The sequence below is a fragment of the Dama dama genome, chromosome 20, assembly GCF_033118175.1.
Source record: "Dama dama isolate Ldn47 chromosome 20, ASM3311817v1, whole genome shotgun sequence".
Lineage (NCBI taxonomy): Eukaryota > Metazoa > Chordata > Mammalia > Artiodactyla > Cervidae > Dama > Dama dama.
The window spans coordinates 51,881,194-51,904,926 of record NC_083700.1 but is presented as its reverse complement, the minus strand read 5'-3'; the positions used below and the strand labels follow the sequence as shown (position 1 = coordinate 51,904,926).

The window sequence follows — 23,733 nt, the reverse complement described above, 5'->3', positions numbered from 1 at the left end:
CAGGTAACGCATATATGAAAAACTGTCCAAGATGTATCAGTAAACAGTCAGAAAACAATGGAGAATACATACCAGCCATTTTGAGTATGGGGAGTATGGTGCTGAGTGAGAGGAGAGTTTAACTTCTTATTTTAAGCATTTCTGTACTATTTGCTCACACATATAAGCAAATGTGGCTTTTATGTACAAAATAAAGCTCTGAAAATACTATATGTTACTTGGCAATATATTTGGAAAAGGTCTAATGTATATTGTGCAATCTTATTTAGAATGAGGAACAATTTTATTAATTAAAAAGTTTTCTTTTTCATAGTACAACAATGGGAAGCACCTCTACAGTGCTACTAAAGAAAGAAGCACAGAAAGGTTAGTTACAGAAATAAAGTTAATATGAGATGTCCATAAAGAACTTTAAATCCCTGGATTCAAGAATTATGCAAAATGAAAAAGTTTAGCACTATCTGGCTGTGTTAAATATTGAAGTACAAAATGAAGAGGAAGAGTCTGAAACTGAGGTATACCTATCAGCCTCTGAGAAGAAAAGCTGGTCTAACACCTCTAGAGACACATAAATCAGGCAATCTCAAGAGTAAACTTTTATCAATAAGAGAACTAAACATACTTCACATCCAGGATGAAATAAAAGAAACAGCCAAGGTTCTATATTCAATAAGAATCTGTGTCTAAGAAAAATCCTTACAGGTAAGGAGACAGAAGGAACAGCATGAGATGGGGTCAATGCCCAACTCTGTTTTCAAACTTAATGGCAGAAGCTGCAGAAAGAGAATGCAACAAATTGATCCCAGTGGGGGAGAACCTCTCCTTCCTTTGGACTTGCTAGAAGGCAATAAAGCTTCAGGCATAATAACCCCCCAGGTGACTATGATGGCCAACCCAACTAGCCCAACTTCAAACCTCAATTAAGAAAACTAATGCAAAATGCTTTAAATTTTTTTTAAGTTTTATTTCTTAAGAAAGTAAAATGTTTATATAAATTACCAAATATATTGATAAGACAAAATCTTTAAAAATACTTCTCAGCAAATAACAAGCTTCCTAAGTCACAGGAATCAATAATGTTATTACAATTCCAGACTATGATTCAATTTTTTTCCTCCTCTCCAGTAGTTTTTTTACCCTCAGGAACATGAGAAAAGTTTTCTTCACTTCTTAAAGATGTGATCAGGATTTCTATGTATTAGTCTACCTAGGAGAAACTCACAAAGAAAATATTAGTAGCAAACACTCCAATTTCCATAACATGGATTAATGCCTTTATTTGGAAAGAATAATCAAAACCAACGATGACACTCAATATTCCTTAACATCTGGACTAAGAACATTATTAGCCATTTTATTCCAACTGGACTGAAAGAAGACCAGGAGGATATTTTACTTCTCTTTCCAAACTGCCTATCTTTGGGTTGCCTTCATTGGCTCCTTCTTACAGTCTAACAGCAACTGAAGTGCAATGCCCTCATCCCATTCCAGCCAGTACTCTGAACCCCTATTTATTAGAGAGAGAACTCTACTGGCTGTTCTGTGTGTAATAAATCACTAAGTTCACATAGCATTCTGACACTGTGCTACTAAGATAAATAAGATATAGATGGTATATACCCTCAAAGAATTCACAGTCTAGTAAAGAAAACAGACTACTGTGGAATGGACAGGTCTGGCTCAAAGGACAAGATGATGCTTGAGATGAACTATTTCAAAAGATAAGCTGACAACCAGGAGAAAATATATTGGCAGTTGGGGAGACAAGAGGGTGGGAGAAGAATGACAACATATACATGGAACTAAAACTAAGAACATAAACATCATGCTTATTCAGATAATTCTAGAAAAGCTGCAATGAGGTAATGATATAACATGCTACGAGTTCACACTTTACTGTGCAGGTGACAGGGGACAAAGAAGGAGACAACTAGTGGAAAGAAAGCAATGCAGAAAGTTGGCAGGTGAGGTCAGAGACACGGAGAATACAAGAAACAAAATCATAGAGAAAACCTAGATTTGTGTTAACACAATAGAATATTACTCAGCAATAAACATAATAAACTACTAAAACAACAACATGGATGAAACTCAGAAACACTTGTGTTGAATGAAAACAGCCAGATATAGGAGTATATATTATATAATTCTATGTACATAAAGTTCAAAAACAGGCACAACTAGGCTATGTTGACAGAATTTAGAAAGATGCTCACCATGGGGGAAAGACTACTGGATTGGAAAGGAAAGAGCACGAGGAACTTTCTGAGACAATGACAGTGTTCTACATCTTAAATTACACAGTGGTTATACATGTAAAAACCTTATTTAGCTCTACACTTTAAATTTTCCACATTTTACCATACTTAATCTAATAAAAATGTATATTATACCTCAACAAAAAAGAAAATGCATATGTAATTGTGCTGGAATATAATGGTGGTGCAGTGGTAAAGAATCCGCCTGCCAATGCAGGAGACACAGGAGACTTGGATTCAGTCCCTGGGTGAGGAAGATCCTCTGGAGGAGAAAATGTCAACCTACTCCAATACTCTTGCTGGAAAACTTCATGGACAGAGGCGCCTGATGGGCTACAGTCTATGGAACCACAAATAGTCAACATGACTGAGCAACTGAGCACACAAAAAACCAGAGTAAGTTAAAACCAGTGTCATCCCATGAGCAATATCTAACTTGAAAGAAATCAGAATGCTGCTGCTGCTAAGTCACTTCAGTCGTGTCCGACTCTGTGCGACCCCATAGACAACAACCCATCAGGCTCCCTTGTCCCTGGGACTCTGCGGGCAAGAACACTAGAGTGGGTTGCCATTTCCTTCTCCAATGCATGAAAGTGAAAAGCCAAAGTGAAGTCGCTCAGTTGTGTCGGACTCTTAGCAACCCCATGGATCGCAGCCTACCAGGCTCCTCTGTCCATGGGATTTTCTAGGCACCCACTGGAGTAGGGTGCCATTGCCTTCTCAAGAAATCAGAATAAACACCCTAGTAGACAGTGTATTCAACTAGCTTCAGAAAGATATATAGGCAAGTGTTCCTTATAATAAGTGCTGTGAAAATAGTTTCTTTAAAAAAAAAGGAAATAGTTCACTATTAACCAAAAGATAAAAATTTTCTAGACATCAGTATCTACCTTATAAGATGTACTGTAAAGACTAATAAGGCATGAGAAGCACCTAATATAGTAAGTATTCTCCAAATCACCACTATTATTACAGCATAATACCAATAAAATGGAAACCTCCCTTCAAACTATGACTAAACCACTACTTGAGAATATACCATAATACCAATAAAATGGAAACCTCCCTTCAAACTATGACTAAACCACTACTTGAGAATATACCATCTCACTGCACATTACTGAACAGCACTTCTCATCCCAGGCTTTTTTAAACCACTGAGGTCAGCACGGCTTTGACAGCTGAAACATCTAGTTAGATTCAGAAAGACCAGAGTTAATTTTAATGTAATCAAAGTATTCTTTTTCATCTGTTTATATCCTGAAGCCATGTTCACTTACCAACAGACTAGTAAATGTATCCTTTTAACATCTCAATTTATATTATTAAAAAAGCAATATTTCACATATCAGACCAGAAGTACATGATCACAATTCAATTTTCTGAAGTCAACAGTCTTAAAAAATTAAAATAAATATGAATGCTAAACCAGAAGTCATTCAGTAGAAATACAAAAAATATTAAAACAATCATTTATAACTCTAAACATATTACTGTAAAAAGTCATAATTTGACAAATTTAAATAACTGTGGAAGTGTTTTGTTAATGGAAATAAGAAAGTAAATTTCACAAAAGCAAAGATGACTCAAGAAGTTTTAAGAAGGAAACACTGAAGAAATCTAAGCAAATCTCTTATTGAGCTGGATTCCAAGTAGCTAAACCAAATATCAACTTGATTTTCAAACATGTTTAAGGGTCACTGGAAACCGCATACTTAAGTTAATCACAGCTTAAAAGGAGGAAAATTAAGAATGTAGTTCTACTATTTGACAGCTGTGTTTTTACTTCCATCAAATCAAATGGACCAAGTGTATCAAAAAGTTGTTTTCTTTGTATTTCAAAATTTTATTTAAAGACTCATTGCTTTGGATTTGGAGGTATGCTTTTTAAACATAAATTTTTGTATTATTCCTATTTTGATTTGTAATATTTAACAAAGTCGTCTTCTACTTACCTAGATTTTGTCTTATTAACATCTCGCTGCAAGAACAATCTCATTCGAAATTAAATCAAACCTGAAAGAATACATGTAAAGGCAATCATTTAGTTTTTCTGCTTCAGGTATGAATGAATATATATATGATATACTATTTTTTAAATTAAAAACCATAAATTAAATTGTTACAGTAACTTTCAAGAAACTATTGCTAGCTACCTTTACTTGAGGAATAATTATCTATTCAAACGAAAAACAAACTTCTTAGTGCTCTTGTTTCCATTAATATTAATAGTGTGGCAAATAGCAAGAATTAAAATATTTCTGAATAAAACACACACTTCTATCTATGTCAATGCTTATCTAATATTACATATATGCCAAAAATACACCAAAAAGTTTAAAAAAAAAGAGATGTCATAAAAGTATATGTTAATAGTAGCCATAATAATGGCTAACATTGATTAAATATTTACTAAATGCCAGGGAAGATTATTGTAGAGAATAGTGAATATTGATACTCTCTTACTTCCTCAATTTAACCTTCAATCCAGTAATAATGACACCTTCAGCCTAACTCCACTGAAAATTTACTTGTCAAAAATCCACCTACCCCTAATTTTATCACACTTCACAAATTCTAAAACTTTAATATATCCTACTCTGAATTCTACACTTCAGCTTTTGCCGTTCCTGAAAATCAGCTTGTTACTCCTCTGAATTTTTATTTTCAAAAAACAGCGCCACCACAGCTACTAATGTTCTCACCTAGATTACTGTAACTTGTGTTTCTAGACTCCCTATCTACCGAATTTATCCGTCCCAAACGCTGCAAGTAATCATTTTCCAATGACTACCCTGAAGAATCACATCTATGCCTCAAGTCCTTCACAGTACTCATCAGTGACCTGAGTCTCATCTATCTCTCCAATCTTTACTCTCTTCCTCACTTCATGTTTCTACTAAACCCCTTCAACTCCCAGAAGAGCCCCTAAGCTCTCTCTCAGCCTTTTCGCATGGTGAACTATACTTACTTTTTATTTCTCCTTAACCTTGCTAACACCTTTATACTAGTTTTTCGATATTTAGTCACCCTGGCAGATCTTTCTTTAATTTCTTCAACTATGTAAAGCTGTGTTTCTCAATTACAACTAGTGATTTCTCAAATAGCAACTAGTGATAGCTCTATATAAACTGTTTACTTGTGGGTTTTCTAAGCTACACTGTGGACACATTGAGCATAATAATTAATTTACCTCACTTCAGCACTTTCACTGGATGCACATAATAAAAGCCTAACAATGTAGTGTAGGCAAAATGAAAGATTAGATATTTTACATTGTATCCCCACATGTACATAGGATACAGAAGATAGGAAAGTAAAATTCAGTCTAATGAATTTAATTCACATGTTTAAAGACTAGAGAAAAAATTCCTATCATTTCTGGATGTCAGTAACGTTACTTTATAAAAGGACTACATCTAAGTAAACATACAACTAACAAGAATGAGCCCAGTGCAAACTTTTATTGAGTAAATGAATTAATTTCACTGAGGAACAGTACTAAGATTTGGCACTACATGTTTCTATCTCTACAGAAAACAGTTTGTGGACAATAATGCTAGACTAATTTAAGTGTTAGCATTAAGCAGAAAAAATATTGGAGAGGAAGGTGAATATGGTTTTAACATTAATAATGTCTACAGTCTAGAAAAGTGGTTCTCAAACTTCAATGTACGTAGGAATCACCCAGAAGGCTTATTACGCAAATATGGCTAGGCTCTACTCTCAGAATTCCTTATTTAGCAAGTCTAAGATTGTCAAAGTGAAAGTCACTCAGTCCTGTCTGACGAACTCTTTGCGACCCCATGGACTCTATACAGTCCAAGGAACTCTCCAGGCCAGAATACTGGAGTGGGTAGCCTTTCCCTTCTCCAGGGGAATCTTCCCAACACAGGAATTGAACCCTGCATTGCTGGCAGATTCTTTACCAGCTGAGCCACAAGGGAAGTCCAGCTGACCATTTTAGATATCTGAAGTTCCTAAGGTCATGCTAATGCTGATACTTCTTGGACCACCCACTGAGAACACAGACCTTCAGTTTCTCACATAATGTTTAGAAGAGATGAAAATATTCTGCCACACATTGCCACCAGCCTTCACCTACCCAAAATTATCTAGAGACCTATTACAAACTAAATCATAAATCAAACTGACAACATCAGAAAACTACTATGAAATGCTCAGTATGATAGGATAAAAAACGGTCCTGTAAAAGATATCCACATCCTACTCCCTCAAATCTGTGAAGTTTATTTTATATGGCAAGAGGGAAAAAAATGTCTTTGCAGGTGTGATTTACGTTAAAGATTTTGAGATGGAGAGACTATCCTGGATTATCTACATGGGCCCTAAATGCAATCACTTACAAAGTGGGAGATATGGAAAAATTTGACGACACACAGAGAAGGTGAAGTCAGGGCAGAGAGATTAGAAAACACTGGCCTTGAAAACTGCAGCCATAGCCAGGAATTGGGACAAGGAAAGGAACAGATTCTCCTATACAGAGAACATCACTGATGACACCTTGACTTCTGCCCAGTGATACTGATTTCAGACTTCTGGCATTCAGAACTGACAGAATTAAATTTCTGTTATTTCAAGCAATCTAGTTTGTGGTAATCTGTGAGAGCAGCCTAGGAAATAAACATACTGAAGATGGCAAGTTCTCTGGGAGATAAATCAGAAGCACTACATAAAACTTGTTACAAAGTGAACTGTGTCCCTATAAAATTTGTATGTTGAAGCTCTAACTCCCAATACAATTTATATTTGGAGACAGGAGGTAATAAAGGTTAAACAGGGTCATAAGGATGGGGCCCTAACCCAACATGACTGGTGTTCTTACATTAATTAACAAGAGAGAGATACCAGGGATATAGGCACAGAGGAAAGGCCCTGTGAAGACACAGTGAGAAGACTGACATCTGCAAGGAGAGAGGCCTCAGGGGAAACCAAACCTAACATTCAAATCTTGGACTTTTAGCCTCTAGACTTGTGAGACAATAAATTTATGTAGTTTAAGTCACCTAGTCTGTGGTCTTTTATTACAGTGGCCCTAACCAACTAATACAAAAAAATATGCATGTTTGCACAAAAGCATATACAAATACTACACACAGTAACTAATTTTTTGAATTTGTGTGCTAGTCACTCAGTCGTGTCTGACACTTTGCAACCCCATGGACTGTAGCCCACCAGGGTCCTCTGTCCATGCGATCATCCAGGCAAGAATACTGGAGTGGATAGCCATTCCCTTCTCCAAGGGGATCTTCCCAACCCAGGGATTGAACCCATGTCTCTTACATCGGCAGGCTGATACTTTTAACAGTTTAGCAGTTTAATTTCAGTCTGGGGAAAACCCACTTTTAATTGTATTTGTTCCTCAAAGAGACAAACCAGGCCACTATAAACACTATCTTGTTTAAAGGGAGTATCTTATAAAGAAGTTTGATAGGAGGTAGGCTTCCCTGGTGGCTCAAATGGTAAAGAATCTGCCTGCAACGCAGGAAACCTGCATATGATCCCTGGGTTGGGAGGATCCCCTAGACAAGGTCATGGCAACCCACTCCAGTATTCTTGCCTGGAGAATTCCAGGGACAGGGGAGCCCAGTGGGCTATAGTCCATGAGGTCACAAAGAGTCAGACAGGGATGAGTGACTAACACTAGACAGAAAGTTCCCTTTAAATCCATACCTAAAGTATAATATAATTAGGATATTCTTTAGGCAAATACTGGAAGGGGATACAGAAAAAATACTTAAGTAACTGATAGAGCTGGTTTTATCTCATAAAGTACATTTTAAGAGAAAGCTGCAAACTAAAATCTCAAATATATCCTCCCTAAAGCCCACAATCCCACTCTAACCATGAGAAAAACATCAGACAAATTTTGATAGAGGAGAATCCTATAATATACCTAACCAATATTCCTCAAAACTGAGAAAGTCATTGAAAATACAGTTTTAAAAAGTCTAATGAGAAATGACAACTAAATGTAATGCAGTATCCTGAGTGGGATCCTGAAAGAGAAAAATAACATTAGGTAAAAACAAAGAAAATTTGAATAAACTATGATCTTTAGTTAGTAATGATGTAATGATATTGGTTCACCAATTGTAACATATTAAAGTAAGCTGTTAATAATAGAGAAAACAAAGTGTCCAAGGGGGAGGAAGGGTAGAGTGGGAACTCTATACTTTCTATTCAAATTTTCTATAAATCTAAAATTTCTAATAAGTAATGTCTTCATTTTTCAAATATTTTCAGTGTACAGAAAAGGCATGAATATATTTTAGAAAATTAAACACTGACAAATTAGAAATGGCTTCAGAATGAAACCCCAAATGCAGATAACAGCAAAAATATATGTAAGGTAGGCCACAAAACAAGTCTTACCAAATTTAAGACTGAATTCATGCCAACTATCTTCTCTCACCACACTGGAATGAAACGAAAAATCAACAGCAAAAGGAAAATAAGAAGATCCATAAATACAGCAAACAAAACAACTAACTCTTAAACAACCAATGGGTTGGAGAAGAAATCACAAGGGAATTTAGAAAATATTTTGAAAACACAATATACCAAAACTAATGGGATACAGTGACGGCAGTACTAAGAGGAAAGTTTATATGCTCACATTAAAAAAAGAAGATCTTAAATCATCAGCTTAACTTTATACTTAAATAAGAACTAAACCAAAAGTTAGTAAAAGGAAAGAAATAATAATAAAGCAGTGATAAAGAACAGAAATAGGAGGAAAAATGAGTTTTTTTTAAATCAACAAAACTGACAAATTCTTATTTAGACTAAGAAAATAAGAGAGATTATTCAAACAAAATGATAAATAAAAGAGGGGACATTACAATGAATGTCAAAGAATTATGAGATTACTATGAACAATTATATACCAATAAAAACACAATCTATGATGACCAAATCATGAAGCACTAAAAAATCTGAACAGATCTATAACTAGGTAAGGAGACTGATGCAATAATCAAAACCCTCTCAATGAAGAAATGAAGAACCAGGTGATTTCACTAAGTAATTCTACCAACTATTTAAGCAAGAATTCTCCTCAAACTCTTCTCAAAAACTGAACACAAAAGAACATATGCAAACTCATTCTCATTAAGGTTAATAGCATTATGCTGATACCAAAGACAAAGACACAACAAGAAAACTACAGACATATATGAGTATTTGCCAAATGCCTCAACAAAACACCAGCAAACTGAATGATATTCACCATGACCAAATTGGATTTACTCCTGGAAGGCAAGGATGGTTCAACAGACAAAAATCAACTGATGAAATGCATCACATTAATAGAAGGAAGGACAGAAACCACGTGACCATCTCAATTGATGGAAAAAAAAAATTTTGACAAAACTCAAAATCATTTCATGTAGAAACATGCAGTAAACTAGTAACAGAAGTAAAACTGTGTTTTACTTTTCAACACAGTAAAAGTCACATGAGAAAAGTCCACCATTAATATCATACTCTAGTCAAAGATTGAAAGCTTTTTCTTTGAGAGCAAAAAGAAGGTAAGGATGCCCACACTTGCTACTTCTATTCAACACAGTACTTGAAGTACAAACCAGAGCAATTAGACAGGAAAAAATTAAAATAAAAGGCACACAATAGAAACAAGGAAGTAAAGTCACCCATTTGCTGATAACATGATCTTATACATAGAAAATCTTGAAGATTCTTTAAAAATGTTAAAGCTAGTAAATGGTCTCAGCAGTTTTGCAGGATATAAAAACAACACACAAATATCAGTTGTGTTTCAACATATTAACTCTCACACTTTCTCATTTCAAAACATATTACAAAGCAACAGTAAGCAAGACAGTGTGGGACTGACATAAAGTCAGACATACAAACCAAAAAAAGAGAAGAATGAGTCCAGAAATAAACCCATGCATGTGTGGTCAAATGATTTTTGATAATGATGTCAATACTACACAACAGGGAAAGGATGTCTCTTCAACAATGCTGGGAAAACTGGATCAAAACATGCAAAAGAATGAAGTTGGATCTTTACATAACACAACATTAAAAAATAAACTTAAAATAGATCAAAGACCTAAACGTGACAGCTAAAATCCTGAGAAGAAAAAGGCCAAAAGCTTCATGACACTGAATTTTAGACATTGATTTCTTGAATATGACACCAAAAGCAGAGACAACAAAAGCAAAAATAGACAAGGCAGACTACCTCAAAATTAAAAATTCCTCTTCATCAAAGGAATCAATCAATACAGTGAACAGGCAATCTACAGAATGAGAAAAAATTTTTACAAATCATTTTTTTGGTAAGGGGTTAAATATCCAAAATATGTAAGTAACATTTACAACTCAACAACAAAAATACAAAAACAATCCTATTTAAAAACAGGTAAAAGATCTGAACAGACAAATATACAAATGTCCAAAGAATATATGAAAAGATGTTCAACATTGCTAATCATAAGAAAAATGCAAATCAAAACCACAATAAGATATTTCATATCTCAACAGAATGGCCACTACCAAAAGAACAGAAAATAATAAGTGCTGGAAAGGATACAGAGAATTGGAACTCTTGTGTAATGTAGGGGGGAATGTAAAATGGTACAATTACAGAAAATAGTGAAGCAGTATCTCAAAAAATTAAAAACAGAATTAGCATATGACCCAGTAATCTTAGTTTTGGATATATACCAAAATAATTCAAAGTACAACAGGATCTCAAAGAGATATTTGTATATTCATGTATCTTATAGCATTATTCAAGAGACAGAAGCAAATTCAATGCTCAGCAGCAGATGAATGAATAAAGGAAATGTGGCATATACATACAATGGAATATTAAGTAGTCTTTAAAAATGAAGAAAATCCTGTTACACACTACATCATGGATGAACTTGAGGACATTATGCTAAGTGAAATAAGCCAATTACAAAATATATATTGTATGATTTCACTTATATGAGGTATTTAACATAGTCAAGATAACAGAACAAAAGAGCAGAAAGGTGGCGGCCAAGGGTTAAGGATGGCGGGGGGCGGGGGGGGGGATAAAAAACTGTGTTTTAATGGTAGAGTTTCAGTTTCACAAAATACAAAATTCTACAGATCTAGATCATATCCAAAAGGGGGATGCAGCTGAAAAAAAAAGAATTAAAGTGGCAAGAGGAAACTTTTGGGGGTGATAAATATATTCATTATCCTGGTTGTAGTGATGACTTCCTCAGTGTATGTTGTGTGTGTGTGTATATATATATATAAACTTATCATAGTATACACTTTAAATGTGTCATTATATCCACCAATAAACAAATCTGTTTTTAAAACCTCAATTATAACAAAAAGAAACTCAATTATAAAAAACAGGTAGAAGATTTGAAGCAGTACTTCATCAAAGATACATGAATGAAAAACAAGTACATGAAAACATGCTTAGTATCATTTGTCAGTATGGAAATGCAAGTTAAAACCACAACGAGTTATCACTACACAACTGAAATGCTAACACACACATGCAGGAAGATAAAATGGTACAATCACTTTGTAAAAACTGTATCACCATATCTTAAAATATCAAACACTTAGTAGGTGTTTACCCAAAGAAACAAAGCATATGTTCACACAAAGACTTATATACAAATGATCATCTTTATTTATAACAGCCAAAAGCTGAGGGGAAAATATCCAACAACATATAAAGCCTTAAGTTATATACAATGAACAAAGTAGAATTTAACTAATGACACATGCAACACAGATGTATCTGAAAACAATCATGCTGAGTGGAAAAAAGCAGACAAAAAGATCTCACAATGCACAGCTTCATCCACATAAAATTCTAGAAAATTCAAACTAATGTATCAAGTGACAGAAAGCATTGTGCATTAGGGAAGAAGCAATAAATTGGAAAAGATTACAAAGGGGCACAAGGAAACTTCAGAGGATAAAGGATATGTTTATTATCTTGTGATGACTTCATGGGTATATACAGATATCAAATCTATTCAAATTGCACACTTTAAACCTGTGTGATTTATTATATATCAATTGTACTTCAATAAATCTGTTTAAAATATCACAATATGCAAAGAATAATATGCAGGGCAAAATAAAGTCAAATTAAGGTTAGAATGATAATGATAAACACACAAAAAATTGTCATTTATAATCAAGAGTAACAGTATAAATTAATCATCTATTAATACTTACAACTGGTACTACAACAGGCATTACAATTACCTACAACTGATAACACTGTCCATGAACAATGCTTACAAAACCCCATCAGACACATTCCATGAAAAAGTATAAGTCATCTTGACTACTGGACAGATGAATGTATTTAATTTACACTTGTCACAACTTCTATTCTTAAACACAGTTCCTACTGAAATACAATGGGGATCAATCTAGAATAAAATAACATCAAAAATTCTACAGCATGAATCAAAAGTCTGTCTGCAAAAATAACCCCAATTCTGTACCATCCCATTCACTATTCATGCACTTGGCAATGAGACTTTGCAGTTTCCCCTAACAAGAGATGGGCTTCCTTGGTCACTCAGACTGCCTGTAAAGAATCTGTCTGCAGTGCAGAAGACTTGGGTTCAATCCCTGGGTCAGGAGAATTCCTAGAGAAGGGAATGGCTACCCACTCCAATATTCTTGCCTGGAGAATTCTATGGAGGGAGGAGCCTGGTGGACTACGGTCCATGGGGTCACAAAGAGAGTCAGACATGACTGAGTGACTAACACTACCAAGAGATCTTTCCACAGACCTGTTTACTCCAGGCTTGACCTTTTAAGGACGATAAATAGAATGTAGCAAATGTCACAGTTAGCCAGTTCTGAGCTAGGCTTCAAGAGGCCATGTATGTTGCTGCTCTCTTGTAATCCTGCCACTACCATGAGAACAAACCCAAACTAATCTACTAGAGGACAAGAGGAAAGCCCAGATGTCCCACACCAGTCCATCCTAGAGAACCCCCATCCAACAGTGGCAGAATCATTCTCCTGACCTGGTTCTGAAAGCAGACTTAAATGAGCCCCTACCAAGACAAGAAATACTGCCTGATTCAGACTTACTCTAATAATAAGTGTTTGTTTTATGTCAAGTTCTAGAGTAATTTATTACACAGCAATAGCCAACTGATACAGCAACCCTATACCATATTATTCTTATCCCTAGAAGGAGTCATTGCAGATTAACAACTGATGTAGGTCTCTCAACTTCTGAAAACAATGGGAAAAGGAGGCATAAAATTCTCTTTTATTGTTTTACTAACAGTGACTCTAGAAAATATGTCAGTTTCTCAGTCTCAGAGATACACAAACTGAGCAAAATAATTTTAACAAGTTATCAGTCAACTGCAATCTCTCATGAAATTGTGTTGCAAGGTAGTTTTACTGGATCCAACAATACAATCAAATCTTTCAGGATATGCCGTAAATCTATAAAAACTGTTACAGAACAATCTGCTTCTTTGCCTAACATTCTTTCCCCTATTTATGCTAATGGTATCTTCCTTTGGGAAACAGTATTAATATGTAAGTGTTACAACTGCACCAATCTTAAGCCCCTGGATCAAGGGATGAACAAATGATACCTAGACTGATCAGAGTACCTTTTGCTCCTAGTTACCATTATTATATAATGGATGGCAACATAGCCAGAATGGGAAATTTGGAATCCTTCTTATGATACCTGCAAGGACTACTGGGAAAGGTACACTCTTCCGCGGAAATAATGGCTATGACATTGATGTAGATCACAGCAGGTAGTGCCCATCTTTGCCACCTCGTGGAGATAACACACTTAGGAATGAATTCACCACAGAAAAAAAATCAAAGCCAAGGGATGGAGACATTATCCTATCATTTACATCCATTGATTCAAACATGTCAATTCAAATAGCTGCAATAACAGCAGAATAGGTAATATTTATCAATTGACTCACTGAGACCTACTAGAAAAAAACAGCAAAATATTAAAAACTGTCAATTTGGTGCCATCAAAAAGCTAATACAACAGTAAAGAATGATCAGGCCAAGATCCAAGACAAGATGGAGACCTAGAGATATAAACCTAGCACCTAAGCATGCTTTTACCTTGGGCTTATTTGCTAATCCAGATGATGCAGTTAAGAAACTGATCACTATTTCTGACATTTCTCTAGAGTTAGTGGGATCAAACGGAGATCGCAAGGTTCAGAATTGGTTAAAACCAAACTAAACGTCACCCACTCTTTGAGTCGAGATCCTAAACGATTATACTCTAGTGAACCAGAAGTAAAAAAAAGTTCTTGCATACATTGCAACCCCACCTGAAGACATCTAAGTAGCCAGATTAAAAAAGAAAAAAAAACTCAATCCTTAACATGTAATTAAGGTAATCCCAGAATGTTAGAGACTCCAGAAGTGGCTTGAGCAAACAAAAATTATCTCTGGAGAAAGATAACATCATCTCAGGGCTCAGAACTGAGGCATGGAAAAGCAATTGGAAATTTAAATGGAGAAAGCACGGTAGTGAGAGAACCAAAACAGAAATGTAACAAAAATTCTCAGGATAAACTTTGCCTAAATCACTGAATGACTGATAAAACTATGTATGCACAGAGGAAAATGGAAGAAGTTGAGGGGGAAAAGTTGACAGAGGCTGGAGAGAAAGCTTACACTTGAAGAACAGAGCTTTACTGTGAGTGTGATGTTTTTTCAACAGGGTACATTCCACCGTGCACAGTTTTGGCAGCAAAAGCTGAAGCCCTACAAGGTTGAAATGTCAGAGGACAGAATCCAAGTCCAGCAGAACAGTTGGGAATCAGCAGAATCTCTAGAAATATGTCAACCATAAGCAAGCTTCAAAATCTGTCTATAAACTTCACCCAAGAATTCTCAGAACATTAAGAGTCCAGTCACTAAAACATAAAGTTCAGTTTTCAGGCAAAAACTACATGACTTGCAAAGAAACAGGAAACAGTGATCCATATTCAGGAAAAAGGGGGTGTTAAGAGAAATAATTCTGAGTACTACGAATATAGAATCTAAGTGTTAGCATATAAAGAACTCCAAGCAGCTATTTTAAGTATGTTATGAGAATTAAAAGAACACACATTCAAAGAGTTGACAGAGACTATAAGAAAGAAAAAGCTGATAAAAAAAATAACTAAAATAAAAATTCACCAAAAGGAGGTGATTAGAGATGGAAGAAGAAAGAACTGGTGAGCTTGAAGATAGACCGATAAAACTATTCAATCCAAAAAACACAGAGTAAAACGACTGAAGAAAAATTTAGAGTCTCAGAGACCAGTAGGACAGTATCAGGCAGTTCAAAATAGACGAAATTCAATTCAACATGTATGTACAATAAGATGTAACAGAAAGAGAGCAAGAAGAGTAAAAAAGGTACAGAATAATTTTTCCTAAAGAAATAATGAACAAAAACATCTCAAATTTGGTATAAAATATTAACTTGTAGATCCAAGAATCTCAACAAACCCAAGTATGATGAATATGAACAATCACTTCTACATATGTATCATACATAGTCAACCTACTAAAGGCCAAAAAAATACCTTGAGTGCAGCCAGAAAAAAGTGACTGGTTATATATGAGAAATGACAATGCAACTAATGGCTGACTTATCACCAGAAAAAAAATGGATACTGGAACAGCTTCATGTTCAGTGATGCTATTCTTCAAAAATGAAAAACAGGTATTTTCCAATAAACAAAAATTAGATTTGTGGCTAGCAGACAAGATAGTTTAAAAAAAAAATGGGGAAAGGAACAAGTAATAAAAATAGTGAACAAAAAAAGACAGCATTCTTGAGTGAGAAAAATAATACAACAGTCACAATAAACAGAAAGCACATAATAAGGTAATTCAAGTCCCTGTAACCATTAATGTATGAAACACGAATGAATTTTTATGTTATAATTAAAAGACTAAGTGTTAGATGGGACTGAAAGTAAAACAACAATGATATGGTGTATACAAAAACAGTTGTAAAACATAAAGGGGCAGAAAAATTTAAAATAGGTTGCAGGGAGAAAACGAACCACACAAACACTAACTACAAGAAGGTTTGTGTAGCTATGTTATTAGCAATAAAAGTAGACTTCAAAGCAAAAAGTATCACCAAAGATAACAAGAATCAACAATGGTAAAAGTTTTAATTCATCAGAAACATGAAACAATTCTAAATTTATGTTCCCCAACCATACAGATTTCAATATATAAACCGAAAATGGACAGCAAAGCAAATCCATAACCACAGCAGAAGATTTTAACATCTCTCTCATAGACCCAGTATGCAGAAATTAACCTGATACGGATGTAGAAGTTTTGAACAACATGATTAACAAAGTGACTTAACAAACACATAAATACTGCACCCAAAAAACTGAAGATTACACATTCTTTTGAAATACACACAAAGTAATTACAAAATCTTGTCAGAAACATATTAAAAAGGTATTCAATCACATTTGCAGTCAGGGAAATAGAAAGTAAAACCACTAAGAGAAAGTACAACATACCCTCTAGTATGGCTAAAATTAAATATTAACAATATAAAGTGCTGCAGAAGATACAGTACAAAAGGAACTCTGTTGATGATTATAAACTGCTACCAACACTTCAGGAAAAAAAATGTTGAACAGCTTCTGAAATAGAACATAAATATACTCTGTGTGCTTAGTCACTTCAGTCAGGTCTGACTCTCCGTGACCCTATGGACTATAGCCCAAAGGCTCCTTTGTCCACAGGGTTCTCCACTCTTAAAACCAAGCTGTTAAACTCCTAGGTATTTACTAAACACACAAGTGTGCATGTGTGTACTAGGAGACATGTACAAGTAAATGCACAGTATTATTTACAACTGTATAAAAATGGAAACAAATTTCCACCAAACAGAATAAACTATGGAGTATTAATTACTGTACAGCAATGAAAATTAATTTATTAATTAATAAATTAGGACTAAATCACATAAAGCTGGAAAGGCCAGAATCTATTTGTATAAATTTCATTAACAGAAAAAAATGTCAAAATGTGTTTTTTGATGGCAAAAATGTAAGGCAAAAAAGTTAGTACCAGAAAAAAGGGAGGGTAATTCCCCAGCAGACAAGGAGAGTAGAGGATCTGGCAATGTTTTAATTTTTGATAGGGGTGATTAAGCACATAAGTATTTTTGAATACTTAAAGTTGGACCTTTTATCCATGTACTATTCTGAGCATTCTTTCCACAGTAAAAAATGTTTCAAAACTGAAAACATTTAAGGCTTTTAGACATTTAAGGCTTTGGACGTTCCCCTAAGTAAGGTGTTAGCATTATCCTATAGTATTTTGTCTTTATTTTAATCAAATATATACAAACACATATTTTAAAAATAAAATAAAGCATGTTATGAAAAACAGAACCAGTGAAATCCCACCCCAATTTCTAAAAACATTCATATCTTGATTTTTCATTTTGGATCTGATTATTTTCCTATATAAGAAAATAATTTTTTTCTTCTTATATCCATCCCTCTGTAACCGCCCCCAAATTATACCACAGTCCTACTTGAAGATGGCTAACTGATTTCTTGACAAAATTGCAAAAGTGATTCAATAAGAAAAAAAGTCTTTACAACAAACGGTGCTGGAACAACTGGATATATGTGGACAGAAAAAAAAACACTGACTCAAATCTGACACTCTATATCAGTGTTGATTTCAAAGCAGATTATAGGTTTACATGTAAAATATAATAGTCTTAATCTTGTAGAAGATAGAAAAAATCATTGAGCTCTAAAGATAGAAAAGTGTTCTTAGAAATAACAAATGCATGATCCTTAGAATTAAAAATCTGATAAACTGAACTTCATCAAAACAAAATCTTTTAGTTGGTGAGAGATTCTATGAAGAGGATTAAAAAGCTAGTGACAGATTTGGAGAAAATGTGTACAAATCACATACCTGGCAAAAGACTCATATCTAAAATATAAAAGTACCTTGAAAATTCAGCAGAAAGACATCAGTAAAAATATCAAAATAAGGACATTCGAAAATCATCTCCATAACACGAGAAAGAAAACTGACAAAAACAGTCAACATTTTTCTAACACTAGAAATTAACCAAAGGCTTGCAACAATCTGGGGAGAGCCTATTCAAGAAAGATGGCTAATCTTGATAAGATCAGCAAACTGTGGCATTGATTCTGCCCTATTCCCATCCTCCCACCACAGTAGACTTGAAAACCAACAGTCCACAAGTCTGGTGAAAACCAGCAGTCTGGTAGTTACCCAAGAGGGGCAGAAAAGGACAAGAGTTCCTTTACTACTGCATCCTCAGAGGACTGTTCATTCTTTGACATGTCTGGTGGTTTCCTGGAAGACCCTACTCCCAAAACTATCCTAAGAGTGTACTCAGTGCAAAAAAAAAAAGCATTTTCAAAAAAAAAAAAGCCTTTTCCAAAGGCATTTGTCAAAAACAACTGCAAGCAATTGTACCATGTTATAGCTTTATAGCTGACTGAGGCAGAGGATAACAGATGAGACCAACAACAGACTAACAAAGAAGTTTAAAAAGAAAAAACGGGGCTTAGAAAAGCTCTAAAATATTCCTGACAACCTACATGGTCAAATGTATGCCCAGAGCCACACACAAGCTGCGGGCTGCGCACATGCGCACAAAGGGCCTGAGAAAGCCCGAAGTGCTCACCTCTGGCTAACCTGGACGCTCTGCACCATCCGGAAACAAAGGGCAAAGCGAGCAACAAATTTCCTGGGTGAGTGCTAAAGCTGTGCCCCAACAAACACACACACAGAGCCTCTAAACAAAACTGGGGAACTTACTCGTCTCAGGCACTAAAGGAAATCACTGTCCAATTATCGGCTGACCACTAAGCTAACTGAGTAGAGACATTTCAGTGGTCACACAAGGCAAAGAATATATATTTTACACAATTAGTTCTGAAAAATCACTAAACTAGCTAACAGCAACAAACAGTAACAAAAACAAATGCTGGGAAAGAAAGAGTATCCAATCATCCAGAGCTGCCATATTATTTAAAATGTAGCTTTCAACAGCAACCAAAAAGTGACATTTTAAAAATGTATGGTTCATACACATGAAACAAAGGCAAGTGAAACTGTCTCTGAGGAAACTCAAACATTGGACTCAGTGAATAAAGCTATAAATCAGCCATTTTAAACATGTTCTAAGAACTACTAAAGGAAATCTATGTCAAAAGAACTAAAGAAAAATATAAGATGGATGTCTCACAAGCAGAAAATATGAATAAGGAGATAGAAATCATGAAAAAGAACAAAATAAAAGCCGAAAAATACAATCATGAAAATGAAAAATTCACTACAAGGTTTCAGCAGCAAATCTATTGTACAAGAAATACTAAAGAGCAAAAAAAAAAATACTTAAGAGTATACCTCAGGCTGGAATCAAAGGACAATGGTGAGTAACTTGAATACACACGAAGAATTAATGAGCATGGTACCCAATGTTCATCGCAGCATTATTCACAATAGCTAGGGCATGGAATCAACCTAGATGCCCATCAACAGATGAATGGATAAAGCAGCTGGTTTATACACGCACACACACACACACACACACACACACACACAAAATGGACTATAACTCACCCATAAAAAGTAATGCATTTGAGTGAGCGCTAATGAGGTAGATAAACTTAGAGCCTATTATACAGAGTGAAGTAAGTCAGAAAGAGAAAAACAAATATCATACACTAATGCATATATATGGAACCTAGAAAGATGGTACTGATGAACCTATTTACAGGGCAGCAATGGAGATGCAGACACAGAGAACAGACTTATGGACATGGGGGGCAGGGAAGGAGAGGGTGGGACAAAAGGAGAGAGGAGATGGAAATATATACACTACCGTATGTAAAACAGATACACAGTGGGAACTTGCTATATGACTCGGGGAACTCAAACCAAGGCTCTGTGACAACCTAGAGGGGTGGGATGGGGTGGCAGGTGGGAGAGACGTTCATAAGGGAGGGGACATATGTGTACCTATGGCTGACTCATGTTGATGTGTGACAGAAACCAACACAATATTGTAAAGCAATTATCCTTCACATGAAAATAAATTTAAAAAAAAAAGCATGGTAAAGGTAACTTGATAATACAAAAGTCTAATTTAAAAAATTGTGACTTTTTTCCTCCTGTTGGATTTAAAAGCCATGAAAAAACAATTTGCATGGCACAATGAAAAGCAACAATAGAAGAAGAAAGCCAGGAAAAAATTTTAAGACATATAGAAAACAAATAGCAAAATGGAAGACATAAATTCTACATTATTGGAATTAAATGCAAATTAACTGGGTATTCCAATCAGAAAGCAGACATTTGGTAGAATGGGTAAAAGAACACAATCCAACTACATGCTGCTTACAAGGGACATATTTTAGGAACTTTCCTGGTGGTACAGTGGATAAGAATCCACCTGCCAATGCAGACCGCACAGGTTCAATCCCTGGGCCAGGAAGATTCCATATGTTGTGGAGCAACTAAGCCCACTGTGCCACAACCAACAGAGCCCGCCAGCTGCAACTACCAAGCCCGCACACCACAACTGCTGAGCCCATATGCAGCAACTACTGAAGCCCATGAGCCTAGAGCCTGTGTTCCACAAGAGAATCCACCACAACGAGAAGCCCTTGCAACAAAACAAAGAGCAGTCCCCACTCACCACAAATAGAGAAAGCCCACACAAAGCAAGGAAGACCCAGTAAAGCCAAAAATAAATTAATTTTTAAAAGCAGACAGCTTCAAAGAATTTAAAAGTGAAAGGACAGAAAAAGATATCCAGTGCAAACAGTAACCGAAAGACAGCCACTCTAGAGGTTATATTCTTTTCAGACACAAGACACGAAGGGAAAAAAGTCATTACTAAAGATAAAGAACATTTTATAAGAAAAAAGGTTCAATTCATCAAAAATTATGGATAAACTCTAAGTATATACACTCCTAACAAAGCCACAAAATATGTGAAGAAGAAACTTACAGAACTGAAAGGAGAAATAGACAACAGACAAAAACAAAAACAGATGGAGACTTCTGTGCCTCACTTTCAGTAACAGAAAGAACCAGATAGGAGACCAGTAAGAAAACAGGACTTAAACACTATAAACTAATCAGATTTAACAGATAACTACAGAATACTCAAAGAAAGCAGAAAACACTTTTTTCTCAAGCGTATATGGAACATTCTCCAGTATACAGACTGTATGTTAAGCCATAAAACAACACATTTAAAAGGAATCAAAAAAATAAATAAATAAATAAAAGGAATCAGATCATACAAAGTATGTTCTCCAACCACAATGGAATGAAACTAGGTATCAGTAACAGAAGAAAATTTGGAAAATTAACAAATATGTGGAAATTAAGCAACAGATTCCTAAATATTCCTTACATCAAAGAAATCACATGAGAAACTATAAAATATGTTGAGATGAAAACAAAAATACAACACACTAAAACTGATGAGATGAAGTAGCAGCAGTGATTAAAGGGAAATTTATAGCTATATACATCTACTTTAAAGAGATATCAATAATCTAACCATCCATCTTAAGAAACCAGAAAAAGAGTAAATTAAACCCAAAGCAAACAGAAGGAAATAATAAAGATTACAGCAGAAATGAAAGAGAATCTTTTAAAATAAAAACAATGAAATCAAAAGTTGGATTTTTAAAAATACCAACAAAACTGACAAACCTTCAGGTAGGGCTTGATCAAAAAAAAAAAAAGACAAACAAGCTAAAGGAAAGTGAAAAAGTTGGCTTAAAGCTCAACATTCAGAAAACTAAGATCATGGCATATGGTTTCATCACTTCATGGCAAATAGATGGGGAAACAGTGGAAACAGTGTCAGACTTTATTTTTGGGGGCTCCAAAATCACTGCAGATGGTGACTGCAGCCATGAAATTAAAAGACACTTACTCCTTGGAACTAAAGTCATGACCAACCTAGACAGCATATTAAAAAGCAGAGACATTACTTTGCCAACAAAGGGCCGTCTAGTCAAGACTATGGTTTTTCCAGTGGTCATCTATGGATGTGAGAGTTGGACTGTGAAGAAAGCTGAATGCCGAAAAATTGATGCTTTTGAACTGCGGTGTTGGAGAAGACTCTTGAGAGTCCCCTGGACTGCAAGGAGTCCAACCAGTCCATCCTAAAGGAGATCAGTCCTGGGTGTTCATTGGAAGGACTGATGTTGAAGCTGAAACTCCAATACTTTGGCCACTTCATGCGAAGAGTTGACTCATTGGAAAAAGACCCTGATGCTGGAAGGGATTGGGGGCAGGAGGAGAAGGGGACGACAGAGGATGAGATGGCTGGATGGCATCACCGACTCGAAGGACATGAGTTTGAGTAAACTCCGGGAGTTGGTGATGGACAGGGAGGCCTGGTATGCTGCTAGTCATGGGGTTGCAAAGAGTCGGACACGACTGAGCAACTGAACTGAACCCACCACCACCCCACACCCTATTTTATTGAGCTTCACAGACACTGCCTTTTTTTTTTTTAAAAAAACAAGCTGACGGTTTATAGTGACCCTGCATGAAACAAGTCTGTCAGCACCATTTTTCCAACAGCATTTGCTTACTTTGTGTCTCTGTGTCACACTTTGGTTAATTCTTACAATATTTCAATTATTGTATTATTTATTGTATTATTATTTTTTGCTATCTTTGATCAATCATCTTTGATGTTACTATCATAATTGTCAGGGGGCACCAGAAACCATGCTCATGTAAGACGGTGAACTTAATTTTGTGTATTCTGGTGGCTCCACTGACTGTTCTCGTATCTCTCTCTCTCTTCTCAGGTCTCCCCATTCCCTGAGACACAACAATATTGAAATTAGGCCAGTTAATAATCCTACAATGGCCTCTAAGTGTTCAAGTGAAAGGAAGAGTCAATCAACTCGGCAAGCTTCACAGTTATTTTAAGAACTGCTACAACCACTCCAGCCTTCAGCAACCAACCTCCCTGATCAAATTGAGACAAGACCATCAACACTGAGGCAAGACACTCAACCAGCAGAAGGGCTGCAACTTGCTGAATGATAATGGTTATCACTTATTAATAATCAAGTTTTTTAAAGTATATATACTGTTTCTACAAAGAAAATGGCACCCCACTCCAGTACTCTTGCCTGGAAAATCCCATGGACGGAGGAGCCTGGTAGGCTGCAGTCCATGGGGTCGCTAAGAGTCGGACACGACTGAGCGAGTTCATTTTCACTTTTCACTTTCATGCATTGGAGAAGGAAATGGCAACCCACTCCAGTGTTCTTGCCTGGAGAATCCCAGAGACGGGGGAGCCTGGTGGGCTGCCGTCCATGAGGTCGCACAGTTGGACACGACTGAGGCAACTTAGCGCAGCAGCAGCACACTGTTTCTAAGACAA

The 23,733-nt window shown here is 35.6% G+C and overlaps 1 protein-coding gene across 13 annotated transcripts in view; it reads right to left on the bottom strand.

Annotated features, from left to right (window-relative positions):
• Positions 1 to 23,733, bottom strand: part of ZNF644 (zinc finger protein 644) — a 103,334-nt gene that overhangs the window by 64,524 nt on the left and 15,077 nt on the right. For 9 of the 13 annotated variants that reach the window (XM_061121408.1, XM_061121415.1, XM_061121416.1 and 6 more), the window contains one exon: positions 4,214 to 4,274. The exons of 2 other annotated variants lie outside the window; for them this stretch is intronic. In XM_061121408.1, coding sequence (XP_060977391.1) covers positions 4,214 to 4,257 — 44 coding nt within the window. In that variant the 5' untranslated portion in view covers positions 4,258 to 4,274. Of the gene's footprint in view, positions 1 to 4,213; positions 4,275 to 8,654; positions 9,702 to 23,733 lie in introns of those variants that run through there. 2 more of the 13 variants (XM_061121414.1, XM_061121407.1) reach the window with 2 other exon arrangements.